Raw genomic sequence first — 17,287 nt, forward strand, 5'->3', positions numbered from 1 at the left:
AGCCGCCTACACTCCAGGGAAAACAGCCCCAGCTTATCCGATCTCTCTTTGTAACTCAAGCTGTTCAGTTCCTGCAGCTAAAAGTCAATCATTACTTTTGGCCATTGTTGTAGTGTAGGAAAGGTGGTCACCAATTTGCGTTAATCTTCCACAAACAACAAATGTATGACCAGATAATTTGTTTTTTTTAATCACTGTTGAGGGAAGGATAAGTACTGGCAAAGATACTGAGAATAATTTGCTCATTCTTCTTCATAGATCTTTTGTATCAACCTGATGGTCCAGAGAAGACCTCAGTTTAACATCTCGCCAGATAAGACAGCACCTCTGAGTACAGCACAGCATTGGAATATCACCATTGATTTTTGTGTCCACACTTCTGAAGTGAGAATTAGAACATAGAACATAGAACAGTACAGTACAGGAACAGACCCTTCGGCTGAAATAATTAAATGTTAAACTAAACTAATCCCTTCTGCCTACGCAATATCCATATCCCTCCCATTTTCTGTAAATTCATGTGCCTAAGAGCCTTTTAAACGCCTCTGTCATCTGCCTCCACCACCACCCCTGGCAGTGCATTCCAGGCACCCACCACTCTCTGTGTAAAAAACTTGCCTGCACTTAAAAACTTTCCCTCTCTCACCTTAAATGCATGCCCTCCAGTATTAGACATTTCGATCGGGGGAAAAAGATACCGGCTGTCTACTCTATCTATGCCCCTCCTAATCTTGTAAACTTCTATCAGGTCTCCCCTCAGCCTCCGCTGCTACAGAGAAAACAACCCAAATTTGTCCAGCCTCTCCTTATAGCTCATACCCTCTAATCCAGGCAGCATCTTGGTGAACCTCTCTCCATGTCCTTCCTATAATGGGGCAACTAGAATTGAATGCAGTACTCCAGATGTGGCCTAACCAGAGCCTCTGCTCAACAGGCAGGACTGCTGTGTATGGAAGTGTGGCTGACATGAATTGACACTGTTGAAATTGTTGCCTGGAAATTCAATTGGCTGACAATTTCAGGATTTTTTTAATGTAATTTAGACAATTTGACAGGGTGCTTCTGTCCATGAGTTACTCCCATGATCTGGAGACCATGTTGGTGTTGTTGGATTGAGGTATTCCTCTATTTTTGGAATATTGCAGGGGTACTTGGAACACATCGTCCAGCAAGCCTGGGAAACCTGTAAGGTCAGCAGCAACCTTGGACACCACCATTGCAACAACCCCGCCAACTTCAGTTCTGTCATCCATTCCAAAGTGCTATTGGTCCCAAACCCCTCATCTCCCTTCCACCAATCACAATGGCAGACTCATCCCTGTGTCTCCATCTCCCCATCCCCCACTTCCCCAAAACACACCATTGGTCTTCCTGCTTTCAATCCCTCCCCCAGCACCACCACTCCCCAGGTTCAATTCTGACCTCGGGTGCTGTCTGTGTGGAGTTTGCACATTCTCCCTGTGACTGTGCGGGGTTTCCTCCGGGTGCTCCAGTTTCGTCCCACATCCCAAAGACGTGCAGGTTGGTGGGTTAATTGGCCACTGTAAATTGTCCCTAGTGTGTAAGTGAGTGGTAGAATCTGGGGGGAGTTGATGGGAATGTGGGGAGAATACAAAATGGGATTAGTATAGGATTCATGTAGATGATATTTGATGGTCAGAGGGGACTTGGTAGGGCGAATGGCCTGTTTCCCTGCCATATGACTCCATGACAACCACAGGTGATGTTGGCCAACCAAAGTGGTAGATATCATTCCTTGAGAGGCATCAGTGAACAAGATTTTTTTTCACGAACAGCGATGTAATAATTTCCTGGTTACCATCCCAGACACTTGCTTTCATTCTGGAGCTATTTATTTACTTGAATTTAAATTTCTCAGCTGCCACGATGGGATTTAAACTCATTTCTCCTGTTCAATAGCCCTTGCCTTTGGAAAGTGCTCAGCAACTTAACTGCTATTCTGCTGTGCACATTCCTTGGCATCTGATCCCTCTTTCTGTTCTCTTGAATTGTATGTCAGTATCTGTTATAGAAGACACAAAAATAGTTCAAAGTGATGAAGGTTCTTCTGCTAATTGACATAGGAAGTGACACATGTTCCAGGACTTAGATCCAGAGACAGAAGCAAGTGACAGATACTTGACATAAGTTGCATTACATTGGATATCCAACCTTCTTAATCTCCAAGTATGACAAAAAAGTAGAAATCCCAACTATTTCTAGATAGATTTCTTTATTAGTCACATGTATATGGGAACACACAGTGAAGTGCATCTTTTGTGTTGAGTGTTCTGGGGGCAGCCCACAAGTGTCGCTACACTTCCGGCGCCAACATAGCACGCCCACAACTTCCTAACCCGGACGTCTTTGGAATGTGGGAGGAAACCAGAACACCCGGAGGAAACTCAAGCAGACACGGGGAGAACGTACAAACTCCTTTACAGACAGTGGCTGGAATTGAACCCGGGTCGCTGGTGCTGTAATAGTGTTACACTAACTGCTTTCTTACTTTCTTAAAGCAGGAAGGCCAGTAGATATGGGGAAAGGGTGGGGTGGGGTGGAGGGTGGGGGTGGGGGGAAGGTGGAATCACGAGGATGGGTGTGACATTGTGATTGGTGGAATGGGAACGAGGGGCTTGGGACCAGCATCACATTGAAATAGAATTGTACTTCCATGAATGTTTATTCCTCTTAGTTAAACATTCCTGTAGTTCAAATACTTCGGGGCCCAAGATTCCCAGAAAGTATTCAATGTGCTAATTCAGTAATTGAAAGCAAATAAAATGCAAGTGTTGAAAAGCCGAAATATAAACTGAAAATGCTGGGGATGCTCAGTAGATCAGGCAGCGTCTGTGAACAGAGAAATAGAATCACCATTTTAGGTCAATGCCCCTTCATCAGAACCAGGAAGGTGAGAAAACAAGCTTTGTTTTAAGTTGCAGAGAAGGGGAGGGGTAAAGAGAACGAAGGCAATGCCTGTGATAGGGTGGAGACCAAGATTGTCCTGGTGACACAATTGTTTGTTGCTGTCATCTCAGGGAGAGAAATGAATGCTTGTTAATCACAACTGATCTGTCCGTAGGAGCTGTAAACAGAGGAAGAGGAACATGGGTGGTGGAGAGAGAGAAAACGAAACATGCTCGGACTGTGAGATACAGAACAGAGAGTTGCTATGCATGTGAAATAAAAGAGGATGCTGGAGAGTGCTAGTTCAGTATTACATTATTAAACAAATATTTATCTGACTGCTTAATAAAAATATAAGTAAAAGAGGATGTTCATTTTTCATCCACAAAAAGAGTTGCAACTGAATGACTGATTTTTACAGATTAAAATTATTTGTTTTTCCCTCTCTTTAGTTCTACCAGACATAAGACTCCTGTTAGGGCTATTTCAGATTGGGATGAGTTATCCACCCCTAACCAATATGACACTTTTATAGGTGGGTTCGGGGCAGGGGTTGTGAGTGAGATTAGGTGCAGTGGTCTCATCTTTGATATTGGATGGAAATGCCTTGTGATCCTGAAGCATGTACAGAAAGAGGCCATTTAATCTACCAGGCCCCTGATGATCTTGGCAAGAGCTGTCCAAGTTGTCCCACTCCCCTGCTCCTTTGTGTTTCTTTCACCAGAAAGCTGCTATAGAATCAGCTCTCATCATCCTTGCAGGCAAAGCATTCCAGATTATAACTCAATGCATTAAATAATTCTGTGTCTTTGTTAATTATCTTAAATTGATGTCAAATTAAATTAGGGAAATAAATAGTGTGATAAGTGAGATAATGATTTTGTACATTTCCATCACGACAATCTTGCATCTAACACATCCGTCACACTGAAGATCCCATATGTGGCACTTGATAAGCTGGCATTGCTGCTTCAGGGATCTTTTTAACAGACAGACATTCTCCAACAACAAGCATTATTGCTCAACATCATGTTTATTTAGATTACTTCCCCACAGAGAGAATTGAATCGCAAAATGGATCTTGGTTTGTTCTGGTTCAAATATCTAAGTAGTTATACTTGATATTCAACAGAATTACCATCCCACCATTCGCATCTTGATGGCCACTGTTGACAGAAGCTCAGTGGGACCAGCCACATAACTACTGTGGCAGAAAGATCAGATCAGAGGCTGGTTATCCTAGATTGAGTAGCTCTAGGCCCTGACACCTTAAAACCGATCCACCATCAACAAGGCGTGTTAGGAACATGAAAGAGTACCCTATTCTTGCAGGGATGAGTGCTGCTCTAACAGCAGTCAAGAGTAGAACATGGAATATAGAATGGTACAGCGCAGGAATAGGCTTTCTGGCCCATGATGTCTACACCGAACATGATGCCAAATTAAATTAAATCCCTTCTGCCTGTACATGATCCATATCCCTCCATTCCCTGCATATTCATGTATCTATCTAAAAGCCTCTTAAACACCACTGTTGTATCTGCTTCCACCACCACCCCTGGCAGCCCATTCCAGGCACCCACCTCTCTCTGCATAAAGAAAACTTGCCCCGCACATCTTTACTCATTCCCCCTCTCACCTTAAAAACATGGCCTGACATCGTCCAGGGAAACGATTACAGGGCTTGGCTAGAACCCCATCTGCCACCCGAAACATTCACTCCTCCATAGCGTCATAGAGCAATACAGCACGGATACAGGCCCTTTGGCCTAACCAGTCCATGCCGACCACATTGTCCACCCAGCTAGTCCCAATTTCCTGCATTCGACCCATAACCCATATCCCTTCAATCCCCGCCCCTCCATGTACCTATCCAAGTGCTTCTCAAATGATACCTGCCTCAACCACGTCCTCTGGCAGCTCTTTCCATATACTCACCATCCTCTGCATGGAAAAGTTGCCCCCCCCCCAGTTCCCTTTTAAATCTTTCCCCTCTCCCCTTTCCATCTCGGGTGTATCATCGCTGCATTGTGGACCATCGAGATAAGGCATTGCACTTACTCGGTTGGGCTACTCCAACAGCACTCCCCAAAATTCTGACCTTTACCACGTAGAGGGACAACAACCACATGCAAACACCACCACCTGTAAGTTCCTTTCCAAGTCATACACCATCATCGCTTAGAAATATATCACTGTTCCTCCACTCTCTCTGGATCTGAGTCCTGGAACTCACTACCCAAGAGCACCGTGGGAGCACTTTCACCAGAAGCTCTGCTGTGGTCCAAAGAGCAATCAGGGATGGACAATAAATGCTGGCATTGCTTTTGACTCCCTAATCCTGTGAATGAATAAATAAAAAAGAAATTAGATTGTCCTTATAAAACAGAGCATCCACTGACTTAACCGAGGCATGCCAAAAGAAATGTACAGGGAAAATAAGTAAGATGACCAAAACTGACAGTTTCATTGCTGAAGCACAGACCATATGCAAATTTGGCATTTAGTCCAATAATTATTCCAAGATTTTGACCTTTATCTTGAATGTTACGTTTAAAAAAAGCTAGAAATTTGCCTTCTGAACTTTGAACCTGTGGCAGGAAAGTTTTGAAGTTAAATAGCTATGGGGAGATTGCATATTTGATCATTTATTTTGTTCTTTCAATCTGTGGCTGAGTTACCACAGGCAAGAAGCAAATTAGCATCAAAGTTTGTGCTAGTAACCTTTAGTCTGCACACTTGTTTTGTTTTTATTAACGGGAGGAATATTGACTCTGCACATAACTTTTTCCCTTCGTGTACCTCATTTTTCAGTGGTAAGGGTCATGGATTTGGGAGGAGCTGTTGCCCAAGTGAGTGACTGCCATGCTTTCTCTAGATGGTAGACGCTGCATCTTTCTCTCCTGAGGTTCAGAAAAGGTGCTGTATAAATGCAAGTCTGTCCATGTTCGTGGTCTGCTCCAGGAACCCCTGCTGCCTGCAGAACAGCTGAGATCAGGTGCTCACTGCCTGAGGGCACGGTGCATAATTGCCCTTTAGCTGAGTGGCTTGCTAACTGCCTTCAGAGGGTATGTAAGGATGAATTGGCATAGTGATTAAGTTACTGGACTAGTATACAGAGCCCTGACTGAGGAATGGGTGTTCCAGTACTACCATGGCAGCTGGGGAAGAAAAATTCAAATAATGGAATAAATTTATAATTTTAAAAAGCTAGGAGCAGAAAGATACTGTGGCATAATGTGGATATTGAGAATGTGACTGAATAAAATTAAAGCTATGAATCCATGTGGCATCTTTCAACGTCTCCACAAGCACTTTACAACTGACAAAGTACTTCTGAGGTGTAATAGAGTCACAGAGTGATATGGCATGGAAACAGGCCCTTTGGCCCAACTCGTCCATGCCGACCAAGATGCCCATCTAAGCTAGTCCCATTTGCCTGTGTTTGGCCCATATTCCTCTAAACCTTTCCTATCCATGTACCTGTCCAAGTGTCTTTTAAATTTGTTATTGTACCCGCCTCAATTACTTCCTCTAGCAGCTCGTTCCACCCTCTGTGTGAAGAAGTTGCCCCTCTGGCCCCTTTGAAATCTTTCCTCTCTCACCTTAAAACTGTGCCGCGTAGTTTTTGATTCCCTTTCCCTGGGAGAAAGAAATGTGAGAAGTGCAGCAACCAATTCCCACACAGTAGGAAGACAAAAGTGACAGAGCAGTTAAGAAGGCCTATGGGATGTTGGCTTTCATAAGTCGTGGGATCGAGTTTAAGAGCCGCGAACTGATGATGCAGCTTTACAAAACTCTAGTTAGACCACACTTAGAGTACTGCGTTCAGTTCTGGTCGCTACATTATAGGAAGGATGTGGAGGCGTTGGAGAGGATGCAGAGGAGATTTACCAGGATGCTGCCTGGACTAGAGCGTATGGAATATGAGGAGAGGCTTAAGGTGCTAGGGCTTTATTCACTGGAAAGAAGGAGGATGAGACGAGACATGATAGAGGTATATAAAATTTTGAGAGGAATAGATAGACAGTCAGCGCCTCCTTCCCAGGGCACCAATGCTCAAGACAAGAGGGCATGGCTTTAAGGTTATGGGTGGGAGGTTCAGGGGAGATGTCAGGGGGAGGTTTTTCACCCAGAGAGTGGTTGGTGCATGGAATGCACTGCCTGGGGTGGTGGTGGAGGGAGATACATTGGACAGGTTCAAGAGTTTGTTGGATAGGCATATGGAGGAATGTGAGATGGAGGGATATGCGGGAGGAAAGGGTTAGATAGTGTGAGGGTGGTTTGATGAACAGCACAACATGGTGGGCCGAAGGGCCTGTTTTGCGCTATATGGTTCTATGGTTCTATGATAATGGCTGGATAATCAGATTTAATGGTGTACATTGAGGGACAAGCATTGGCTGGGTCTCTATGGAGAACTTTTCATCAAAGTAAGGCCATGGTGGATATTAAACATGCCAATTTAACCCACCCAGTTTTGTAGGACAGCATTCTCTTTTTACAACCAACTAGACTTCAACCTCTGACAAATTCTATAAAGCTCAATGAGTTGTTTTTGATTCAGCTGGCATGGATGAATTGATAGATGAATAGATATACCAATAATAGCAGAAAACCTTATTTTCTTCTTCTTGTTAGTCAGTTTGGGCCAATGCTTGAAGTAGATGGAGAGTTCAATTCCTCTGCAAATTGGAGCTGAAACTCATGTTACTTCAATGCAAGTTTCTTGCACACTCAGTAAAACCAGTGCAGATGATGCATGTCCCAGGTGTTCTTTGAATGATAAGAGGGGTGCAGCCACCGGTTGCTGGGCATGGAAGCTGCCTACCGTGAACAACCTTGGGGGTGGTAGATAACTTTGATAAGCTCTCAAGGAAGATGAGTGGGTCTTGAACCCATAACCTTCAGACTCTGAAGCAAGCTTCTGGTCCAAATATCCCCTGTGCAGTTTCCTACAGAGTGCTGCAAGTGGAGCCGGGAATTAGGACTCTACCCTGCCCTCTCAAGCAGGAACAATAAGGGCATTTCCCAAAAATTTGCTACTTACTGCAATCTACAGGAGGCGCTGCCTCAAGAAGGCAACATCCATCATCAAAAACACCCACCATCCGGGCCACGCCACCTTCACACAGCTACCATCGGGCAGGAGGTACAGAAGCCTGAAGTCCCACACCACCAGGTTCAAGAACAGCTACTTCCCTTCAACCATTCGGTTCTTGAACCAACCGGCAGAACCCTAAACACCACAGTTTAGCAACACTATGACCACTTTGATCACTTTACACTACAGTGGACTCTGTTTATTTTTTGTTTTTAATTGTGTTCTTTCTTGTTAAAAATTATGCATAATTTATGTTTTTCTTGTGATTGCTGCTTATATGCTATGTGCCTGTGATGCTGCTGCAAGTAAGTTTTTCATTGCACCTGTGCAGACATGTACATATGACAATAAACTCAACTTTGACTTTTTTTAAATACTTAATGAATCACACAATGGATCCAATAATTTTTAATTCTTATGACTGCATGCACATTGCCTGTTTTTAATTGCATTTGAGAAGGTGGTGGTCATCAGAATGATGCTGGGATCAAAGGTGTAATGTATGGAGCGTTTGATGGCTCTGGGCCTGTACTCGATGGAGTTCAGAAGGATGAGGGGGGATCTCATTGAAACCTACCAACTACTGAAAGGCCTGGATAGAATGGATGTGAAGAGGACGTTTCCATCAGTAGGAGAATCCAGGATCCGAGGGCACAGCCTCAGAATAAAGGAATGTCCCTTTGGAACTGAGATGAGAAGGAATTTCTTCAGCCAGAGGGTGGAAAATCTGTGGAAGTCATTGCCACAGAGGGCTGTGGAGGCCAAGTCACTGGGCGTAGTTAAGGCAGAGATTGACAGGTGCTTGATTGGTAAGGGGATTAAGAGTTACGGGGAGAAGGCAGGAGAATGGTGTTGAAAAAAAAACATCCATGATTGAATGGCGGAGCAGACTCGATGGGCTGAGTGGCCTAATTCTGCTCCTGTATCTCGTGGTCTTATGGTGACCTGTCCTTTTGAACCAGCAGTCCTTCTGGTAAATGTACTCCCACAGTGCTGTTGAGTAGGGAGTTCCAGTGACCGATCAAATATTTGTCAGGATGGTGTTCGAACTGAGGGAACCTGCAGATGGCGGTGTTCCCATACGTGTGCTGCCCCTGTCCTTCTTGGTGATAGGAGGGTACTTTTTGGGCGTTAATGCTGGACTAGCCTACATGAGCATTTTGTAGATGATCCACACTGCATGGTGTGCTGTTGATGGAAGGAATGAATGGTGCCAAGCAAGCAGGCTACTTTGTTGATTTTGGCACCAAAGACCATGTACTCCATGTTTTAACACCCGTGATGTGTGGAATGAATGTAAGAACATTGAATTAACAGTCAATGAGGAGTTAATGGTAACACTTTTCAGAGGCTACCTGACCCGCTGAGTATTTTCCACATTCCTTGGCTCCCTTTTTTGTTCTTTCATTTGTATATTCTGGTCTGCTCAGCACTTCCCAGTAGGCCAGGGTATATAACATCACCCAAACTTCACAACATTAGTAACACATCACACAGACAAAGGAGCTCAACTGAGCATTCAATGGCTACATCATTTCACCCCATTGCAGACATTCCCTCAACCACTTCCTCTGGCAGTTCTTTCCATATACTCACCGTTCTCTGCATGAAAAAGTTGCCCCTCAGGTCCCTTTTAAATCTTTCCCCTCTCCCCTTTCCATCTCTGGTATATCACCGCTGCATTGTGTACCATCTAGATAAGGCACTGCTGTTACTCGGTTGGGCTACTCCAACAGCACTCCCCGGCACGCCCTCTCCACCCTCTCTGTTACTTCGACTTGTTTTCTCTCTTCCTCAGTTCTGACAAAGGGTCCTCAACCTGAAACGTAACTGAATTCTCTTTCCATAGCTGCTGCTGCACTGGCTGAGTTCTTCCAACATTTTGTTTTTGTTTCATCTTCTGCATTTTTAGTTCAGGGTTCTAGCATCTACGTGTTTTTAGCTTTTTGAAGTATTAGGTATGTTCTTCGTAAGTGTAGACCATTTCACAGAATGACAATGGTTATTGAGCATCCAGTGCCTGAAACATGCCATCATGTCCTCTTCACGTGGGCTGAGTGCAGTGCTCAGCTTATTAGGTACATCTTATGGCTCTATCGGTTGTATGAATAGAATATTGATCTTTGCAGTGCAGAAAGCTGACACAGTGATGTGTTGTGCCACTGATCAGTGGAGCATTTGTGTGCTTGTCTGATTTCTTCCACCCTGCAAGATCTCAAGCGAGCCAACAGCAGAGACAATCAGAGGGTAAAACCCCTCACAATATTACTGTGGAGTCTGGGCTTGCCTAAGGATGGGGTCAGAGAGTACACTGGCAAAGCGCTGAATGTTTTTGTTCTAAGCACTGTAAAATAATTTTAGAAGAACATATACCATTGCAAACAATGCTATCAATACTGAAGAACTTCTCGGGCAGCACAGTGGCACAGCTAGTAGAGCCACTGCCTCACAGCGCCGGAGACCTGGGTTCGATCCTGACCTCCAGTGCTGTCTGTTTGGAGTTTGCATGTCCTCCTTGTGACGGTGTGGGTTTCCTCCGAGTGCTCTGGTTTCCTCCCACATCCCACCCACAACCAATCCACCACTGTAAATTGTCCCTAGTGTGCAGGTGAGTGGTAGAATCCAGGGGAAGTTGTTGGGAATGTGGGGGAAACAAAATTGGTATTAATTTTGGATGAATGTTAATGGGTGGTTGATGGCTAGCATGTACTTTGTGGGCCAAAAGGCCTGTTTCAAGCTCTCTATGACTCTACGATAACTCTTCATTTGATCTGTCATATTAATCATTCTTTATTATGACTTCATTTTCTTTTTTCATCATTCATAACTTGTGATCATCACGGGCAGGGTCAACATTTATTGCCTATCGCTGTAGCTGTGTGGCTTGCTAGCTCCTCAGCAATGGATTGGCATAGTGGTTAAGTTACAAGACCAGAATATAGAGACCTGGGTATTGATGTGTGTTCCAATACTATCGTGGCAGCTGGGGAATTAACATTCAAATAACGGAATAAATCTGCAATTTTAAAAAACTAGAATTGGTAATGGTAACTGTGAGATGACTTGATTATTGTAAAAGCCCATCTGGTTTACAAATGTCCATCCTTCTGTCCTCCAGAAGGAAACCCGCCATCCTTGTCTGAACTGCTCTGCAAGTGAGAAGAACCACCAATATGCTTTACTCTTAATTTTCTCTTGTCTCTGCTGAATTGGTCAGGTTTGAGGAAGTGAAGGTGGCAATTAGGGATGGATACTAAGTACTGGCTGTACAGTGACATGCACGCCCTGAAAGAAAATAGAGTTAACATACAATGAGGGAGACTAGACCAGGTTAAGGACAAGGGAGTTCTTACTGGAGAATGATCAACAAGGATTGTTGAACTCAAGTGGAGCATAAACGTGGACACAGGTCTGTTGTGCCAATGGCTCTCAATGCCATAAACTCTTTCCAGTTTTGAAGGCATTCCTTTCTGATGTTAAATTTAATTAAAATAATGGACAGTTTTGATAGTGCATTAAATGTTTCCATTATGTTTATAACAAAATTGGTCAGAATTTATTCTTTACAAACTTTAAGAGCTGTGCAGAATCACAGTGCATCAGAACACAAGGAAAAAGAAGCAGGAGTAGGCCACTCGGCCCCTCAAGCCTACCTTGCCAATCAACGTGGCCCCTCTGCCATCAGGTTTCTGAACAGGCCATGAACACTATTCTTCTTTTGCACTATTTATTTATTTTTGTAATTTATAGTAATTTTATGTCTTTGCACTGTACTGCTGCCGCAAAGCAACAAATTTCACGACATCTGTCAGTGATAATAAATCTGATTCTGACCTGCTCTGGGCCTCAACTCCTCTTCTGTGCTAGATCAGCAGAGATTACAATTTCCTGATCCTTCAAAAATGTAACTACCTCCTCTTTAAGTACCTTTAATGATCTAGCCTCCACAATGCCCATGGGTAGAGAATTCCAAAGATTCGCTGCCTCTAAAGAAGAAATATGCTGGAGACGAAATATGTTCTCAGGGATGCATGCTTTACAGCATGGTACACTAGGCTACACAATGTACTGCAATTCCAGAATTTGCATCTGTTAACCTTTAACCAATTAAGTTACCTTTTACCTGGTCTTGCTGTTTCTGTAATAGAACAATACAGCACAATACAGGCCCTTCGGCCCACCGTGTAATGCTTTAAAGTGCCAGCGACCCGGGTTCAATACCAGCAGCTGTCTGTAAGGAGTTTGTACGGTCTCCCCGTGTCTGCGTGGGTTTCCTCCGGGTGCTCCAGTTTCCTCCCACATTCCAAAGACGTACGGGTTAGGAAGTTGTGGGCATGCTATGTTGGAGCCGGAAGCGTGGCGACACTTGCGGGCTGCCCCCAGAACACTTGACGCAAAAGATGCATTTCACTGCGTGTTTCGATGTACATGTGACTAATAAAGATATCATATCTTCCATACTCCTCATCATACTGAGGTTGATCCCTTCGATTGATGACAGTGCTGGAGTGTGAGTATCAGGCCACGAGGTTGGAGATCATGATAGAACTTCAAACAAAATTGAACTGAGGGAAGGATGATTTCAATAGTCTAAGGTCACCAAACTGTAGGAAGGATGTGGTTGTGTGAGAAAGTACAGAGGAGATTCACCAGGGTGTTTCCTGGATTGGAGAAGTTTAGTTATGGGAAGAGATTGGATAGATTGGGTTTGATTTCCCTGGAGTAAAGGAGGCTGAAGGGTCACCTGATATATAAAATTATGAGGCATAGAGAGGGTAGGTAGAATCTTTCCCTGTGGTCGGGGTATTTAAAACAAGAGGGCATCGGTTGAAAGTGAAAGGAAGGAGTTTTAAAGGGGATTTGAAGGAGACTTTTTTGCACAGAGTGTGGTTGATGTCTGGATCTCACTGCCCGAGGAGGTGGTGGAATCAGACACTATTGATATGTTTAAGAGGCACTTAGACAGGCACTTATATGGAAGGATACGGACATAATGTAGGCAAATGGGATTAGGCAAATAGGCAAAAAGGTCAGCCTAGACGTGATGGACCAAAGGGCCTGTTTCCGTGCTGTACGAACATGAAATCATGAGGGGCAGAGATAAGGTGGATTGTGCTGTATGACTCTGAACACCCCACCCCCTCCCAGATTCTACCCCTCACCTACACACTAAGGGAAATTTACAGTGGCCAGTTAATCTGCCAACCCACACGTCTTAGGGATGTGGGAGGAAATCCCACACAGTGAAATACATCTTCTTGCGTAGCGTTCTGGAGGCAGCCCGCAAGTGTTGTCACGCTTCTGGCGCCAGCATAGCATGCCCACTACTTCCTAACCTGTACGTCTTTTGAAAGTGGGAGGAAACCGGAGCACCCAGAGGAAACCCATGCAGACACGGGGAGAACGTACAAACTCCTTACAGACAGCGGCCGGATTTGAACCCGGTCGCTGGCGCTAAAGCGTTACGCTAACCGCTACACTACCGTGACAGCACCTGAGTTCAGGATTGAACCCAAGTCTCTGGCGCTGTCAGTGTCGCTCTACAAGCTGCGTCACTGTGTTCCAACTTATCACTGAACTGTGCTGCAGCAGGTATTCAGAGGGGTTGGGCAGTGGATGAGGGTAGGATGGGGACAGAAGGAAAACAAAAGTTACAACTTAATTATTTATGCTTCTGATTGCTCACTGCTGTACATGACCATTGTAACACGGAATGGGATACGCAGTGTGGAACATTATCTCTTTTTCCACACCATCTATTGAAGAGATTATTGCTGCCTCTTTGAGTCTATGTAGAGGACTTCTGGGTTTAGTTTAGAGTTAACACCAATCTGTTCTCTGTTTGGGACATGTTGGCCAATTTACCAGACAAACAACAAGTGTTCTGGAGCATTGATGCAGAGACAGGAGTTTAAATCCCACAATAATCAAATATATCTGGATTACAAAAAAAGCTTTAGTCATTTTAACTAGGATACTACAGGTTGCTGTAAAAACCCATCTGGTTTACGAGTTCAAGTTTATTATCATGGGCATTTGTACACAGGGTATAAATGCCATGAACATTAGCTTTTTTCAGCAGCAGCACAGTACGTTACAAACATGATCGACATAAGTTAGCATAAAGTTAAATTAAAATAAATTATATATAACTTACACATGCCCAAAAATAAACAATAAAATAAAATTTACAACACTAGTGCAAGATTGAGAGAGAAAAAGATATATAGTCCGAGATAGTGTTAAGGTTTTTCAGGTCAGTTGAAGGCAGTGGGGAAGAAGCTGTTGTTGAACCTTGAAGTGTGGGTCTTCAGGCTCCTATACCTCCTGCCTGATGGCAGCATCGAGAAGAGGGCATGGCCCGGATGGTGGGTGTCCCTGATGATGGATGTCGCTTTCCTGAGACGTCACCTCTTGCAGATGTCCTCGAGGGTGGGGAGAGCTGTACCCATGATGGAACTGGCTGAGTCCACCATTCTCTGTAATCTCTTGCATTTCTGTGGCTTGGGAGTTTCCATTACCAGGCTGTGATGCATATTAAAAAAGTCCTTCTGCAAAGAAAATCTGCTGTCCCTACCCAGTATGGGCTATATGTGACTCCATACCCACCAACTGGTTGACCTTTCAGTTCTGGTGTAATTAGGGATGGACAATAAATGCTGGCATTGCTCGTGAGGTCCACACTGTGCCATTGAATAAATAGATTATTTATTAATTCTCTGGTTTACGTTCTTTCACAGGATGATTCCTGGTCGAAGCAGTACTCGTACGCACTGTTCAAGGCCATGAGCCACATGCTGTGCATCGGCTATGGGCAGCAGGCACCTGTTGGCATGTCTGACGTCTGGTTGACCATGCTCAGTATGATAGTCGGAGCTACTTGCTACGCCATGTTCATCGGCCACGCCACAGCTCTCATCCAGTCTTTGGACTCCTCTCGGAGGCAATATCAAGAGAAGGTAAGGGCTCACTATCATGTCAAAACATTGCTTCACAGCCAGTGAGATTCTGTGGCAGGAATCTTGTTAGCATTACTACTGAATAGCGAGGCATCGCTGCTGAACCTGATACCAATGCTGTCAGTTTTACTTGCAGACGTATTCTCGATTCAGTATCGTGTAAAATCGTGGTGAATAATAGATACTTGGGAGTGAATACAAGGCTGTAATCTAATCAAGGGTTCCATTATTGTCATAAGCTGTGAGAATGTTTGGGTATGTCTCCACAACTCGGAGATTATGTTCTTTTTAAACTGCTCCAGGTTATCTGTGCCAAACAAACACTGCTAATTCAATGGAAAGATGATGTTGTTTCATTTTGTGTGAATTCATTTGTGTTCCAATGTGTGCTGCATTGTTGATGCTTAGTGGTGATCTGAAGGTTTAATAATTTCAGTAAAGTTTACTAGAATGGTTCCAGTGATAAAGGATTTCAGCTGCATGGTTTGACTGGAGAAGTTGGAGTTGTTTTCCTTGAAGCAGAGAAGGCTGAGAGTTAACATAAGTGGTTTGCGTAAAGTTGATAAGGAGCGTAGGTCTCGTTGAAGAATGGGTCAATAACTAATGGACACAAGTTTGACATTTTGGGTATTAGATACAAGGCAGATATGAGGAGGGGTTTTTTTGCTCAAAGAGTAGTTAAGATCTGGAACACACTGTCTGTAGGGGTGATGGAACCAGAATTAATTAGTGCCTTCTAAATGGAATTAGATAGCTCTTGAGAGGAAATAATTTGCAAGGCTGTGGGGAAACTGTTGAGATTGTCTTCCCAGGAGCTAGCATAGACTTGATGGACTGAATGACCTCCAATTCCATGATTCTATAGAAGTTCACTTAGAAAATAAGCCATGGAGAATTCTATAGCTGCTATTTATAAAAGATTAGGCATCAAGAATTAAAATCAGTATTATTAATATTGGTGCCACAACCAACAATTGACAATGATTAGAGTAATTTGCATTTATATAGCATATTTAACATTAAAAGTGACATAAATAGGTATTGATAGTAAGCTACAGAAGTAGTCTAAGTAGGAGTAACCACGAGTTTTGTGAAAGAGTAGCTGGGAGAGGTGGTGAGGTTTGCAGGGAAACTTAAGGCTGGGGCTCAGGTCTGTCCATCAGCGATGGGATGTAGAGGGAGGGATGGCTAGGAGAGGAAATTATTAGGGTGGAGGTGAAACCATGAAGGCAACTGAAATCGAGGATGAGGATTTTAATTTTAATAAACAGAGAGGCAGTGTCGATAAGCAACGCACACAAAATGCTGGAAAAACTCAGCAGGTCAGGCAGCATCTATGGAGGGAAATGAACAGTCGACATTTCGGGCCGAGATCCTTCATCGGTACTGGAAAGAAAGGGAGCAGAAGCTAGAGTAAAAGGGGTGAGGGGAGGGGGAGGAGCACGAGCTGGCGGGTGAATCCAGGTGTGGGGGGGAAAGTAGGTAAGTGGGGCAGGTCGGTGGGGGGGTGGAAGTAGGAATGATGTGAGAAGCTGGGAGGTAGGTGGAAGAGGCAAAGGGTTGAACAAGATGGAATCTGACAGGAGAGGACAGTGGACCATGGAATAAAGGGAAGGAGGTGGGGAACCAGAGGGAGGAAGGTGTGGGTGGGGGAGGGGGGCTCGTGAGGGTGGGGGAGGGGAAAGAGAAGGGGTAAAGGGGCCAAACTGAAGGGGGAACAGGGGGGATTGGGGAGGTGGGAAACGGGGGTAGTGGTTACTGGAGGTTCGAGAAATCAATATTGACGCCGTCAGGTTGGAGACTACCAAGACGGAATATGAGGGGTTGTTCAATAAGTTGGATGGTGGGAGGTGAAGGCAGGAATATGGGTAAAGAATTTTTGAGGATGAAGGTTGGAAGGCTAGCTTGGAGACAATGGAAGAAATGATGTTTGTTGATTAATAAAGTTGTCCGAGATTTCAATCATTAATCCAGATAATTTGAGTAATAGGGAAAATACTCGGAAATGTTCTCTCAGTGCCTTTTCTGAAATTATTAGCCCTGCTGCCTTTACAAGAGGCTTTTCTGTTTCCCATTTTTCTTCCTCTTTCTTGTTTACAATATTGTTGATTTATGCTGGATTCAGATCCCACAGACAAAGGTTCTCCTTTCATACAAATCACCCCTTGAGACCTGAAGCAATGGGGTATTGAACACTCCAAACATAACATCCAGGATTTGACACCTCACTATGGCAGCAGAATGGTTAATTTGCTAGGCTAATGCCTTGTCAATGTGTATTTTAATCCCAACACAGCAGGCATGGGATTTAAAAGCA

General features: G+C 44.1%; 1 protein-coding gene across 1 annotated transcript in view; it reads left to right on the plus strand.

The window, feature by feature from the left end:
* The window catches only part of hcn4 (hyperpolarization activated cyclic nucleotide-gated potassium channel 4), a 318,234-nt gene that overhangs the window by 181,901 nt on the left and 119,046 nt on the right, over positions 1 to 17,287 (plus strand). Inside the window, exon 4 of the mRNA XM_052042380.1 lies at positions 14,752 to 14,970. Coding sequence (XP_051898340.1) covers positions 14,752 to 14,970 — 219 coding nt within the window. The remainder of the gene's footprint in view (positions 1 to 14,751; positions 14,971 to 17,287) is intronic.

The sequence above is a fragment of the Pristis pectinata genome, chromosome 32, assembly GCF_009764475.1.
Source record: "Pristis pectinata isolate sPriPec2 chromosome 32, sPriPec2.1.pri, whole genome shotgun sequence".
Lineage (NCBI taxonomy): Eukaryota > Metazoa > Chordata > Chondrichthyes > Rhinopristiformes > Pristidae > Pristis > Pristis pectinata.